Here is a 15,232-nt window from a genome sequence, read left to right as displayed (position 1 = left end):
GTTCCTGCAACCGTTCTTCGTAGGTTTTACTCTCCAGGCCTTTAGTCATCCTAGTTGCCCTTCTCTGCACTTTTTCCAAAGTCTCAACATCTTTTTTGTAATGTGACCGAACCTGGATGCAGTATTCCAGGTGTGGCCTTACTAAGGCTTCATAAAGCGGTACTAATACTTGGTGTGATTTTGGTTCTACGCCTCAGTCCACCTGGATCTAACCCACTGTGGTCCTAAGCTGCCCCAACGTCCCTTGAACAAGACCGTACCAACATATTTTCCAATGAGTAGAGCAAGAGGTGCGCTCCTCCTCCATCTCTCTCACTCTGAGACGTTTTCAGGCTTTTTGGGGGGTCCACGCCAGATATAGAGAAGGGAGTGGATAAAAGAAGATTGAACGCCAGAGGTGTCTCTGTGTTATTGGTGAGCTTCACATTCAGAGTGGTAGCTGAATAGGTCAGCACCTAAAGGAGAAAATGAACAGAATCTGTTTACATCGGAGCATTCTTCCTTCGCCTGCCCCCTTACTAAGGCTTCCAAATGCCCCAAATATTGCTATTTGGCAGCTACAGGTAATTCTTGACTGATAACCATTTGTTTAGTGACACTTCAAAATTACAACAGCACTCTGTGGCAGGATCCCAACTGTTACATGAGCAAAATTCAGACAGAATAACAGAGTTGGAAGGGAATTTGGAGGTCTTCTAGTCCAACCCCCTGCTCAGGCAGGAAACCCTATGCCAATTCAGACCAATGGCTGTCCAGTCTCTGCTTAAAAACTTCCAGTGTTGGAGCATTCACAGCTTCTGGAGGCAGGTTGTTCCACTGGTTAATTGTTCTCACTGTCAGGAAATTTCTCCTTAGACACTTGGCAACCAGCTCATATTTATGAGGGTTGCAGTGTCCCAGAGTGATGTGATCCCCTTTTACGACCTTCGGACGAACAAAGTCAATGGGGAAGCCAAATTCATTTAACAACTGGGTTACTAACATAAGAACTGCAGTAATTCACTTACCAGCTGTGGCAAGAAAGGTTGTAAAATAGGGCAAAACTCACTTAACAAATGTCTCACTTAGCAATTAAAATTTTGGGCTCAATTGGGTTTTAGAATAGAATAGAGTTGAATACAATAGAGTAGAGTAAATAGAACAGAAGGAGAATAGAACAGAAGGAGAATAGAACAGAAGGAGAATAGAACAGAAGGAGAATAGAATAGAATAGAATAGAATAGAATAGAATAGAATAGAATAGAATAGAATAGAATAGAATAGAATAGAATAGAATAGAATAGAATAGAATAGAATAGAATAGAATAGAGTAAATAGAACAGAAGGAGAATAGAATAGAATTAAAATTAGAATTAGAATGAATAGAATAGAACAGAATAGAATAGAATTAGAATTAATAGAATAGAATAGAATAGAATAGAATAGAATAGAATAGAATAGAATAGAATAGAATTAGAATTAATAGAATAGAATAGAATAGATTAGAATTAGAATTAATAGAATAGAATAGAATAGAATAGAATAGAATAGAATAGAATAGAATAGAATTAGAATTAGAATGAATAGAATAGAATAGAATAGAATAGAATAGAATAGAATAGAATAGAATAGAATAGAATAGAATAGAATAGAATAGAATAGAATAGAATAGAATAGAATATGTGGCATAGAATAGAATAGAATAGAATAGAATAGAATAGAATAGAATAGAATAGAATAGAATAGAATAGAATAGAATAGAATAGAATAGAATAGAATAGAATAGAATAGAATAGAATAGAATATGTGGCATAGAATAGAATAGAATAGAATAGAATAGAATAGAATAGAATAGAATAGAATAGAATAGAATAGAATAGAATAGAATAGAATAGAATAGAATAGAGTAAATAGAACAGAAGGAGAATAGAATTAAAATTAGAATTAGAATGAATAGAATAGAACAGAATAGAATAGAATAGAATTAGAATTAATAGAATAGAATAGAATAGAATAGAATAGAATTAGAATTAATAGAATAGAATAGAATAGAATAGATTAGAATTAGAATTAATAGAATAGAATAGAATAGAATAGAATAGAATAGAATAGAATAGAATAGAATAGAATAGAATAGAATTAGAATGAATAGAATAGAATAGAATAGAATAGAGTAAATAGAACAGAAGGAGAATAGAATAGAATTAAAATTAGAATTAGAATGAATAGAATAGAACAGAATAGAATAGAATAGAATTAGAATTAATAGAATAGAATAGAATAGAATTAGAATTAATAGAATAGAATAGAATAGAATAGATTAGAATTAGAATTAATAGAATAGAATAGAATAGAATAGAATAGAATAGAATAGAATAGAATAGAATAGAATAGAATTAGAATGAATAGAATAGAATAGAATAGAATAGAATAGAATAGAATAGAATAGAATAGAATAGAATAGAATAGAATAGAATAGAATAGAATAGAATATGTGGCATAGAATAGAATAGAATAGAATAGAATAGAATAGAATAGAATAGAATAGAATAGAATAGAATAGAATAGAATAGAATAGAATAGAATAGAATAGAATAGAATAGAATAGAATAGAATAGAATAGGAGTAAATAGAACAGAAGGAGAATAGAATAGAATTAAAATTAGAATTAGAATGAATAGAATAGAACAGAATAGAATAGAATAGAATTAGAATTAATAGAATAGAATAGAATAGAATAGAATTAGAATTAATAGAATAGAATAGAATAGATTAGAATTAGAATTAATAGAATAGAATAGAATAGAATAGAATAGAATAGAATAGAATAGAATAGAATAGAATAGAATAGAATAGAATAGAATAGAATAGAATATGTGGCATAGAATAGAATAGAATAGAATAGAATAGAATAGAATAGAATAGAATAGAATAGAATAGAATAGAATAGAATAGAATAGAATAGAATAGAATAGAATAGAATAGAATAGAATAGAATAGAATACCAACTTGGCAGGAATAGCCAACACTCCAGAAGATAAGTTCCCATCTTCAAGAAAGGGGGGGAAAAACAGACCCAGGAAATTACAGACCAATCAGTTTAACATCAATACCTGGGAAGATCCTAGAAAAGATAATGAAAAACAGATCTGTGAACAACTAGAAGCAAACAAAGCTATAACAAGTAGCCAGCACGGGTTTGTTAAAAACAGATCAAGCCAAGCCAATCTTATTTCATTCTTCAACAAAGTGACCAAAGTAACAGACCAGCGAAATGCTGTGGAAGTAGTATACTTAGTCTTCAGTAAGGCATTTGATAAAGTAGACCACAACCTACTCCTTGGTAAGCTAGAAAAAGGTGGAATAGACAACATCACCACCAGATGGATCTGTAGCTGGCTGGCAAACCGAACTCAAGGAGTAGTCCTCAACGGCACTACATCCACATGGAGAGAAGTAAGCAGTGGAGTACCACAAGGTTCTGTCTTAGGCCCAGGACTATTAAATAGCTTCATAAATGACTTAGATGAGGGAATAGAAGGGGAACTCATCAAATTCACAGACGACACCAAACTGGCAGGAATAGCCAACACCCCAGAAGACAAACTCAGGATCCAAAAAGATCTTGACAAACTCGAACAATGGGCCCTATCCAACGAAAGCAGTTTTAATGTGGAGAAAAGCCAAGTTTTACATTTAGGCAGGAAAAATCAAAGGTACAAATACACATTGGGCAAGAACTGGCTTAAAAACAGTAACTGTGAGAGGGACCTTGGAGTCCTAGTGGACGATCACTGTTCTGTACCAGCCTGCTACCGGCCCTGCAGAAAAGGCAACCCCTTTATAAACGGCAAGAGGCTGGAATGACGTCTGCCAAATTTATTACTACAAAAAACAAACAAGACACGAACCAAGATACAGGAGCTTTGAAACACTATCTGAGCGGTTGCTTTCAGCAAACCAGCCCTCCCCACACATTCCCTTTATAAAGAGTTCAGGGCGTGGCCTCTCTCTGCCTCCTTCCGAGAAGCCCCACAGCCTTCCTCTGTTTACTCCTACTTGACTGCCTCCTGCGTCAGGTGTCCTTGAACAGGGCCAGCTGTGGGTCATCTTCATCCACACTGTCAGGCTCACACAGCTGGGTCTCCATGGTGACCAAGTGGGAGGGGCCTGCCTGAGGGCTATCATCAGGAAGATCTTCAACCCCCTCAGCAAGGTCTTCAACACCCCCCTCCTCCTCTGAATCGTCCGACCCAACTGCCGAACCCACAGGCTGACCCTGAATCACAACAATCACTTAACCATGAGCCAGCAGTGTGCAGCAGCAGCTGAAAAAGCTAGAGTCTCAACATCTTTTTTACATCGTGGTGACCAAAACTGGGTGCAGTTTATTATTTTATGGCCAATGTATATTATGGCCAATTAACTGACTTTAGGAACAAATCGGTTCTTCCACATAAAACAGTGGCCTTGTGTTCACTTACAAAGCCCTCTCTATCTCCCTTCTAACTATTCTTGGACTGAGCTGTTCCAAAATGATTTTTTCCAAATAACAAATATAAAGGTAGTCCTTGACTTACGACCACAATTGAGCCCAAATTTTATGTCGCTAAGGGAGAAATTTATTAAGTGAATTTTGCCCCATTTTACTTTTCTTGCCATCGTTTTTAAGTGAATTTCTGCAGTTGTTAAGTTAGTCACAGGGTAGTTAAAGTCACAAAAGATGATCACGTGGCCCCGGGACACTGCGACCGTAATCAATATGAGTCAGTTGCCAAGCATCCTGATTTTGATCACATGTCCATGGGAATGCTGCAATGGTTATAAGTGTGAAAATGGTCATAAGTCACTTTTTTCAGTGCTGGTGTAACTTCGAACAATCACTAAATGAACTGTTATAAGTCAAGGACCTGCATAAGAAAAAAATATTCTTTTTGATCTCAGAAGCAGAAAAGCATTACTTACATCCTTGACAAGAGGTTCTGGGATTAAACTGCTGGCCACTGCATGGAACACCAACCCTTTCTCAAGGTCTGTTTCAATTGTCAACCTAAAGGAAGAAAGCAGGATATTGTGACTTACTGGGAAATGAGAACAAATACAGCAGGAAAACGTAAGCAATGAAAAACAGTCTTCCAGAAAGTCCAAAAAACAATGAAAAGTGAAAATAAAGATGGAACATACACCAGTCTCTGGATGAACTATGCTTGAGGTCTTCCAACTTGACAACTTTTAAGACTTGTGAACTTCAACTCCCAGCGTGTCTGGCTAGGGAATCCTGGGAGCTGAAGTCCACAAATCTTGCTAGGTAATAATAATAATAATAATAATAATAATAATAATAATAATAATAATAATAATAATAATAATAATAATAATAATAATAATAATAATAATAATAAAGTTGGAAGGGACCTTGGAGGTCATCTAGTCCAACCCCCTGCTCTGGCAGGAAACCCTATACCATTTCAGACAAATCGCTGTCCAGTCTCTTCTTAAAAACTTCCAGTGTTGGAGCATTCACAGCTTCTGGAGGCAGGTTGTTCCACTGGTTAATTGTTCTCACTGTCAGGAAGTTTTTCCTTAGCCCTAGGTTGCTTCTCTCTCCTTGATGAGTTTCTACCCGTTGCTTCTTCTCCTGCCTTCGGGCGCTTCGGACGAGAATAGGTGAATGAAATCACCCCGCAGGGATCAAATGGAAGCAACAATCTATCCTTGCAGTGTATCTCCTAGAAATGGCCCAAGCAGCCATGTTCTAGGAACAGAAGATATTTACAGGGACCAAAATTGCTGGGATGATCCAGCTCCGTCACGGCAACCCAGAAGTAGTTTTCAAAGGACATTCCAGGGGGCAACGGAGCAAGAATCTCCGAATGGCAAGTTGGAAAGAATCACAAGGAACGTTTAGGCCAGGGGGGGGATCTTCAAACTTGGCCCGTTTATCACTTGTGGACTTCAACTCCCAGAATCCCTCAGCCAGCGTGCCTGGCTGAGGAATTCTGGGAGTTGAAGTCCACAAGTCACAAAAGGGGCAAGTTTGAAGACCCCTGGTTTAGGTCAACATCTGTATTATATGGGACAACAGTTCCATTACTTGTGAGAGATGACTGCCTAGCCTCCTCCTTAAAAAGATGCAAGAAAGCTTACCTTTTACAGGTAGACTGTCCTACTATGTTTTGCTGTCAGAATCTAAGTTCTGCAGTTTATATCCACTATTTCTAGTCCTAGTCTCCATGGCCATGGATACAGTTCAAGACCATCATCCAGGTATCTTCTCTTTATGGATCCGAACACCAGTATCTTATCTCCTCTGCAACTTATTTTGCCCAGCCTGTCCCTCATGGGCCGGATCCTCGCTTCCCCTACTCTGTACCTTCCCTAACTTGTCCATAACACTGTAAAAATGGGACGCCCAGAATCATAAAGATACACAGGTAGTCCTCAATTTATAGCCGTTCATTTAAGTGACCGTTCAGAGTTATAACAGCACTGAAAAAAGGGGCTTATAATGATTGCAGCAGCACCCCCATGGCAACTGACTCATATTTAGACGGCTGCAGTGTCATGTCATCACGTCAATCACCTTTTGCAGCCTTCTGAAAAAACAAAGTCAGTGGGGGAATCAGATTCAGTTAACAACCATGCTACTCAGTTAACAACTCCGATTGTGGCAAGGGGAGGGGGGAACCATAAAACGGAGCAGAATTCACTTAACAAATGTTTCGCTTAGCCACAGAAATCTGAGGCTAAATGGTGGTTGTAACTCAAAGGACTACCTGTGAGACAGCCGTGGTCTCACCAGTGCCAAATACAGGCCCTAATTTCTTCCCTCTTGCTCAGATGTCATCACTGACCAAAGGCAAGGGAGGCAGTTTGGCATACTGGTTAAGGTGCTAGCCTAGAAACCAGAAGGCATGAGTTCTAGTTCTGCTTTAGCCAGCTGGGTAATTCCGGGCCGACCATCAGGAGACGGTGAGTCCTAGTCCCACTCTTGGCAAAATGAGTTTGGGCCAGTACTGTGTTTTCCCGAAAATAAGACCCACCCAGAAATAGGGTTTCCTGCCTGAGCAGGGGGTTGGACTAGATGACCTCCAAGGTCCCTTCCAACTTCATGATTATGATTATAAGCCCTAGCCTGATTTCTTAGCATGCTCCTAATAGAAGCCCTGTCCCAAAATAAGCCCGGGGGATGGGAGTGGCCAGCACAGGAGACAGCAAGCGTGTGGGGGCTGACGGTGTCTAGGAGCAGCTGCGGCCTCAGCAGCAAAGGTAAGTCCGAGCACGGAGGCAGAGGCGGTGGGGAGGGAGGGAGGCAGGTGACCTGGCTCGTGGGAGGCTTGCAGGAGGTTCACACGGCAACACCAGCAGCAGGTGGAGGCCGAGCCACTGGGGGAGGACAGGTGATCCCGATGCGCTGTCTACTCTGTCCCTCCGTCTCTCGGCTTGCCCGCAGCCATGCCAGGATCAGCTACCTCTCTCCCCACCACACAAAGCCTCTGCCTCCGCCTGTCGCCGTGTGAGCGTCCTGCAAGCCTCCCACGAGCCAGGTGGATGTGCAATCCATCCGGGTCACCCGCCTCCTGCTACGCACCAGGGAGGTGGGACGCCCGGCCAGGCTGATCACCTTGATACTGTGTTTCCCTCCCCAAAAAAACCTAATGCATCTTTTGGTGCCCAACAAAATGTAAGACTGGGTCTTGCTTTGCTTCGATGGCATCCTGCCAGAAAAGGGAGGAGGGGGAGAGCAAGGGGACATAGGGAGGGGGGGGGAAATGACAGGATGGGAGGAAGCAGAGATGCCAGCCCAGAAGAGAGCCTGGCAGATCCAAGGACACAAGCGTGAGAACGGCCTGGAAACGCCCAACAAACAGGTGCCAAGCTATGGGACTGCTACCAAAGCACCTAGTTTAAGGGTAGGCAACTTTGGTTCTTTTATGACTGGTGGACTTCAACTCCCAGAATTCCTGAGCCAGCATGGCTCAGCTTGGAAACCTCTCCTTTTCCCCTCAGCGTGGCTGGCTCAGGAATTCTGGGAGTTGAAGTCCACCAGTCATAAAGCGGCCTAGGCCTAGGCCTAGGCCAGGGGCAGGCAGCCTTGGCTTTTTTATGACTCGTGAACTTCAACTCCCAGAATTCCTGAGCCAGCATGGCTCAGCTTGGAAACCTCTCCTTTTCCCCTCAGCGTGGCTGGCTCAGGAATTCTGGGAGTTGAAGTCCACCAGTCATAAAAGAGCCAAGGTTGCCTACCCCTGACCTAGTTTGAATAACCATTGGACATTTATGAAAGGACCAAGGGGGGAGGGCCTGGGAGAAGGCAAAAAAGCACTGGTTTTACATGGGAACATTCAGATCTGGTTTTGCTAGGCTGTAACCAATTGGGACGCGGTGGCTCAGTGGGTTAGGACACTGAGCTTGTCGATTGGAAGGTCGGCAGTTTGGCGGGTCGAATCCCGAGTGCCGCGTAACAGAGTGAGCGCCTGTTACTCGTCCCAGCTTCTGCCAACCTAGCAGTTCGAAAGCACGTAAAAATGCAAGTAGAAAAATAGGGACCACTACGGTGGGAAGGTCACAGCGTTCCGTGCGCCTTTGGCGTCTAGTCATGCCGGCCACATGACCACGGAGATGTCCTCGGACAAGCGCTGGCTCTTCGGCTTTGAAACGGAGATGAGCACCGGCCCCTAGAGTCGGAAACGACTAGCACGCATGTGCGGGGGAACCTTTACCTTTACCTTTTAACCAATTGGCTTCAGTATAAGAGTACTTTTCACTACAGCTGGCGTTGAGGCTCTTTCTTTCCTGAAAATCCGAGCTGGGACAGGCCTAACAATTATGTATGCTCGCCGTTTTGTGTTACAGGTAGTCCTCGAGATATGACTATTATTGAGCCCAAAATTCATGTTGCCAAGTGAAACATTTGCTAAGTGAATTTTGCACCATTTTACTACTTTTCTTGCGACATTTTTGTTAAGCGGACTGGTGCAGTTCTTAAATTAGTAACACTCATTGTCAAGTGAATCTGGTTTCCCCTCACCGAATTTGCTTATCAGAAGGTCGCAAAAGGGGATCACGTGACTCTGGGGCACTGCGACCGTCATAAATAGGAGCCGGTTGCCAAGAGTCTGAATGTGGATCACGTGACCATGGGGATGCTGCAATGGTCGTAAGTGCGAAAAACGGTCGTAAGTCAGTTTTCCCGGTGCCATTATAAATGTGAACAGTCACTAAATGAATTCTTGTAAATCAAGGATTGCCTGTACTTGTCAAGTAACAAAGGCAAGATAAAAATGTAACAGATAAATAAAATAAATAAGACAGTCGTATTTCAGAATGTGCCCCTTTAACATCAAGCATTAGCTTACAGAGCAGGTTTGACAAATGCTTGCAAATCGATCCTCAGCGGGGCAAGCGAATAGCCATCCTCACGAGTAACGTTCCCAGGGACTTTCCGAATAATCTGAGGGAGGGAGGGGAAAAGTCAAAAAGGATGAAATTAGACTGGGAAGGGCAATCTTTCACTTTCAGTTTATAGAATTTATTTCAATAACTCCGACACGTAAATATTATTATTATATCCGAGACTAGAGAAGATTATGTTATATGGTAATGAATGATAAATGATAAATGAATGATAAATAATAAAACTCTGCCTTTCAAATGAGCTGCAACCAATTTGGGGGGAGGGGGGGAAGAATGAAGGAAAACCCCCCTTTTTCATAGCTATATACAGGTAGTCCTCAAGTTACAACAGTTCATTTAGTCATCGTTCAAAGTTACAACGGCACTGAAAAGGTGACATCACCATTTTTCACACTTGCAACGTCCCCATGGTCACGTGATTAAAATTCAGATGCTTGGCAACTGACTCATATTCATGAAGGCTGCAATGCTTCAGAGTCACATGATCCCCTTTTGCGACCTTCTGACAAGCAAAGTCAATGGGGAAGGCAGATTCAACCAACAACCCTGTTACTAACTTAGCAACTGCAGTGATTCACTTAACGACTGTGGCAAGGGAGGTCATAAAATGGGGCAAAGTTCACGTAACAACTGTCTCACTTAGGAACAGAAATTCTGGACACAGTTGTGGTCATAAGTTGAGGACTACCCATGGTGTTCATTTTTTAAAAAAAATGCAGCATACAAACCCCAAAGAGAAGAGCAAGTGGTTGTTGGTGACAGTAAGAACTGCTTTTTGATTTCAATGTTCTTTCCTACCCAAACCTGATCATTCCAAACACATCCAACATCATCAGTCAGCTGCATTAGGCCTGGTAGGAGAAGGAGATGCTGTAGGTAACCATCTGCTAGGAATATACTTTGGGTGAGTCTGGAGAGATAGGACTTCTCTGCTGTGGCACCTTCTTATGAAACGTTCTCCCGTGAAATTAGGTCAGCTCCACCCTCTTTAGAACTTGCCAGTATCAGCTGCCTTGTGGCTCACGACGTTATTCCTTATGGGAGAAACTAATCACTTACGGTCCTTATCCTGCCTCTCGGAACCAATCAGAGAATCAGCTCCCTTTTGAGAAAGGTGACCTGAATGACTGAGAATCTCCACAGGCAAGGCAAGGATGGATTGAAAATTAATACTAATTAATTGGAAGGCGAGTCCCTTGGACTGCAAGGCGATCAAACCGGTCAGTCCTAGAGGAGATCAATCCTGACTGCTCTTTAGAAGGCCAGATCCTGAAGCTAAAACTCAAATACTTTGGCCACCTAATGAGAAGGAAGGACTCACTGGAGAAGAGCCTAATGCTGGGAAAGATTGAGGGCAAGAGAAGAAGGGGATGACAGAGAATGAGGTGGCTGGATGGAGTCACTGAAGCAGTAGGCGTGAGCTTAAATGGACTCCAGAAGATGGTAGTGGACAGGAAGGCCTGGAGGAACGTTGTCCATAGGGTCGCGATGGGTCGGACACGACTTCGCAGCTAACAACAACAACAATTGGAAGGCGAAGGGTGGGTTTTCAGGATGTAATCAGCCCCAGGGCTGGGTGTTCTTCTGCGAGCCCCAAGCAAGGCTGCAGAAGCCATGTTTTTACACCACCGAAGGCCAGAATAGTGGAGTCCAGCCTCACCACCAGGGGCAGAATATTCCACAAAGTGGAGAAGGTTCTCTTCTTGGATCCCACCTGTTGCAATTCTTTGGGTGACCGGGGTGTGTGTGCGTGTGTGTGTCCCTAGCATGGTCTCCCTGCCTGATCTTGATCTCTCTTTTTGTGAAGTGCGACAGCCAAATACGCTTGATTCTTAAATAAATAAAACTGTGCAACTGCCAGTAAAAGGTCAAGTGATGGAGTTTAATTAGCAAGCAATTTTTAACCTCAGTTTGGGGTGAACCCAATCAAACAAAGGGAGGATTTTAAGGACCGTTATCAAAATGTCAGAAGATTGGCCAACAAAGCTGCCATTTGGCCAACTCTTCGGCAGCCTCCTTTGGGGTACTGGAGTAAAACCCCATGTCTGTTACTATCTGATTGACAAAGGATCTGCTACCAAAATAATGTGCAGATGGTGAAAAAGGACTTCCCCAGCTTCTGGATTGGATCCTGAGAGAGGAACCTGTGACGGATTTAAAGAAAATGGGATAAAAACTCTTCCTCTCCACCACGGATGCCCTGAAAATGCTTCCTAAATATATCTGGCTGTGGGACAGAGAAGGAAACCTATCCAAGGGAGACACGGGTATCTTATACGTTACACCTGCAAAATAAGACTGACTTGATTTTTAAGGCTCAACATCACAGCTTATTCATTCTGCAGAAAAGCCTGATTCGCTGGAGACCAAAAGGGAAGCAAAAAGGGGAAAAAAAACTTGCGAAGAATCAAATCAACCTTGCTTTGTGTACCTCTCTGTCCAGACTCATGAAGCCGAGAGCAAAACCTTCACATTCAAACTTATGAATGATTTCCGGAAGCATCAGAGGAGTGAAGGAGATGTGAATGGCAGCGGCGCCCCCTGCGGGGATAACCTGGAAACGAGAGTCGGGTCTGTTCAAAGGACGCACCAAAGGAAAAGAAGCATAGCTGAGTTGTAAGAATGCAGCCAACCTCTAGATCAGGGTTTTCAACCTTGGCAAATTCCCCAGTAAACATGCAGACCTAGCTTGCAGATTTTGGACAAGCACCAGAAGATAACGGAGATACAGAAAACTCTCATTTTTGTGACCATCTAATGCAGGGGTGGGGAACGATGGCCCTTTTATGTCTTGTGGACTTCAACGGCCAGAATTCTGGGAGTCAAAGTCCACAAGTCGTAAAGAGGCCTTCGTTCCCCATCTCTTGACCTAGTACATCCGCTTCTCCTTGCGGGCTGGGGAATTCTGGGAGTTGAAGTCCACCCATTTTAAAGTTGCCATGGTGGAGAAATCACTACTCTACCCAGGTTTGCTAGATGGTTAGTTGGGTTAGTCTAAAAAGGTAAAGGTTCCCCCGCACATGCGTGCTAGTCGTTTACGACTCTAGGGGCCGGTGCTCATCTCCGTTTCAAAGCCGAAGAGCCAGCGCTTGTCCGAGGACGTCTCCGTGGTCATGTGGCCGGCATGACTAGACGCCAAAGGCGCACGGAACGCTGTTACCTTCCCACCGGAGTGGTCCCTATTTTTCTACTTGCATTTTTACGTGCTTTCGAACTGCTAGGTTGGCAGAAGCTGGGACGAGTAACAGGCGCTCAGTCTGCTACGCGGCACTCGGGATTCGACCCGCCAAACTGCCGACCTTTTGATCGACAAGCTCAGCGTCCTAACCCACTGAGCCACCACGTCCCTTTGGGTTAGTCTATAGCAGCCCAAATTTAGAAAGGTCCCACAATTTGCCAACTTTTCTTTTTTTAAAAAATGGTTAATTTGAAAACGTGCTACTAGACTTCTATATTTTTACTGAAATCTGGGGAACTGGCAGGGAAGTGGGTGTCACACCACTCCACGGAAACTTCCACAGAAATAGAAAGGTGTAACAGAGTGAAAAGAACACTTTTTCTCTTGCTAAGCTCAGCCTCTTGCCTCCCTCCACACCACTTCCTACCTGAAGAAGTCTAGGACAACTCGCCGTAGCCAACTTGCCATGGGACAAGAGTTACGCGAAATATGGTGAGAAAATTTTTTTAAAAAATAAATTTATTTTACATAATTAGATTAATTGTAGATTTCTCCCATGGTGGAGTTGTCCCACAGCGAGTTGGCCGTGGCGAGTTCTCCCATTCTGTAACTCCCGCACCTTGCCAGACTGGGTTAAGGGAGCTGCAACTTACAATCTGTTTGGGAGTGATGCAGAAAGGATAATCCGAGGGAACGCCCTCGTGAGGTCGAAGGACCACAGAGACTATTGGCTTGAGCGTCTGTGGTTCCCAGTGGGAGTCATCAGAACTTGCTTCATCATCCTCAAAAAGTGTCTCCAGATTCTACAGGGACAAATGGGAAAGGGGGAAAGAAATAATAATAAAAAAAATCCTGCCAAGACTGGTAGTTGATTCAATAGAAACAGGGGGAAAATTACATGAATATAAGCATGAACTACATTTTTAAAAAGGAGGTACAGAATAATGGCTTGGAATCTCTGCCGGAAACAGTATGGATGTAACTGAAGTGAATCAAATTTTGTATCCTGAACATCACATTCACACCTGGAAGAGAAGGAAGCAAAGGTCAGCCTTGAACGTGCAAATAGTTTTTCAACTTTTTATTGCATGTCAAGTAGAGAAACCACAGTCCTTCAACCTTCTATTCCTGTCTGGAAGTGATTATAAAACAGCCTCCAAAGACTTTTCTTAGTAGATTATGTGTAGGAACCAACCCTTTTACTCCTTGCTCACCCTTAAATCCTCTGTCTACTGACACAGCTGCACAGTGATTACCCATGCTCCACTGGCTAGAATGGAACAAGCCTATATTATCCTTTAAGAGACAAAAAACAAACCTCTTTCATTGCTGCAACGGCACCACCTTTTCCCCCAATAAGGATTAAAATCTTGTGTTAAAGTGAAACAGTAGAGCAGTGATTTTCATCTTTGACAACTTTAAGATGGGCGGACATCAATTCCAAGAATTCCCCAGCTACGATGCTGACCGGGGAATTCTGGGAGTTGGCACGCCCCCTTCTTAAAGTTGTCAAGGTTGAGAAAGACTACGCTAGAGGTTCTGTATGGTACAAATGGCTCTTCTGCCAGTCACATGGTTAGGCAGAAAAGAACTTGATATAGGGTGTGTCAGGACCCACCCCAATCCACATCTTAGGAAAATAAAGAACTCTTGGAGCCAGGTCTTGTCCAAAAGGAGTTTTTACTAGGACATGATCGGTTGTGGAAATACAAGACAGGATCTGGCATTGTGTTACACTTTGATACTTTATAAAGAGTTTCTGGTTCAACCCCGTCCCCTCAAACCCATTTGGTCAGACCCACATCAATTAAACTTAGGTGTTGTGGGAAAGAGGGATCTTCCCGTGCCTTTATGACTATTGCCTCCTTCCTTTTCAGATTCAAATGGAGATACAAACCAGATCTCCTTCTCCCTTCCCTCCCTTTGTTGTCCTCAGTTCAAAAGGTTTTCCCTGGTCTTTGAAGACAGCCTACAGGCAGGCTGAATAAACATCCTCTCTTCTCCCCTCGGGAAAATGGCAGAATCCAGGAAGGGGTATAATATTTTAGACATACATTTATGAATGGGATATAGATGGATTCTGACAGGGTGTAATGTATTGGGACTTTTACTTGAACTGTTTTCACCTGTCTTTGGAATGCTGCTTGAGATTGCCTGATGGGATGGGGTTGGGTTTTATTAATGTGTTTTAACCTATTTTAATGTGTTTTAACTAATTGTAAGAGTTGTGGGCATTCTGTTTAATTCTCTTTTAATTTTTGTATTTTTGTATTTTGTATTTTGTCTTTTAACAAGTACTGCCCTGTTCACCGCCCTGAGTCCTTCGGGAGAAGGGCGGTATACAAATATAATAATAATAATAATAATAATAATAATAATAATAATAATAATAATAATAATAATAATAATAATAATAATAATAATAATAATTAGGGTGTCTGTGTAACGGTCGCTGGCTGCCCAGACATGCAGTCTCCAGGACGACCATTGGTTGGCTCTGGGGCGGGAATGGGTTCCTTTAAACCTATTGGCCACCGCCTAGTGGCCAACCGTATAAGTAGCTGCGCAGAAGCCTCAGTTGTCAGTTCTGTTCCTGTTACTACAATAAAGCAATGTTCCTGTTTGAACCCTCTCCTCTCGCCTCCTGCTTCCAAGAAA

The 15,232-nt window shown here is 42.5% G+C and overlaps 1 protein-coding gene across 1 annotated transcript in view; it reads right to left on the bottom strand.

The window, feature by feature from the left end:
* DLEC1 (DLEC1 cilia and flagella associated protein) overlaps window positions 1–15,232 on the bottom strand; it is a 98,682-nt gene that overhangs the window by 8,322 nt on the left and 75,128 nt on the right. The window contains exons 30-34 of the mRNA XM_081345600.1: window positions 13,228–13,377; window positions 11,828–11,950; window positions 9,339–9,433; window positions 4,945–5,029; window positions 261–455 (exon numbers count right to left, since the gene is read on the bottom strand). Coding sequence (XP_081201726.1) covers window positions 261–455; window positions 4,945–5,029; window positions 9,339–9,433; window positions 11,828–11,950; window positions 13,228–13,377 — 648 coding nt within the window. The remainder of the gene's footprint in view (window positions 1–260; window positions 456–4,944; window positions 5,030–9,338; window positions 9,434–11,827; window positions 11,951–13,227; window positions 13,378–15,232) is intronic.

The sequence above is a fragment of the Vipera berus genome (assembly GCF_964194415.1).
Source record: "Vipera berus genome assembly, chromosome: Z".
Lineage (NCBI taxonomy): Eukaryota > Metazoa > Chordata > Lepidosauria > Squamata > Viperidae > Vipera > Vipera berus.
The sequence above is the reverse complement of the archived record's forward strand: the minus strand, read 5'-3'. Positions and strand labels throughout refer to the sequence as shown.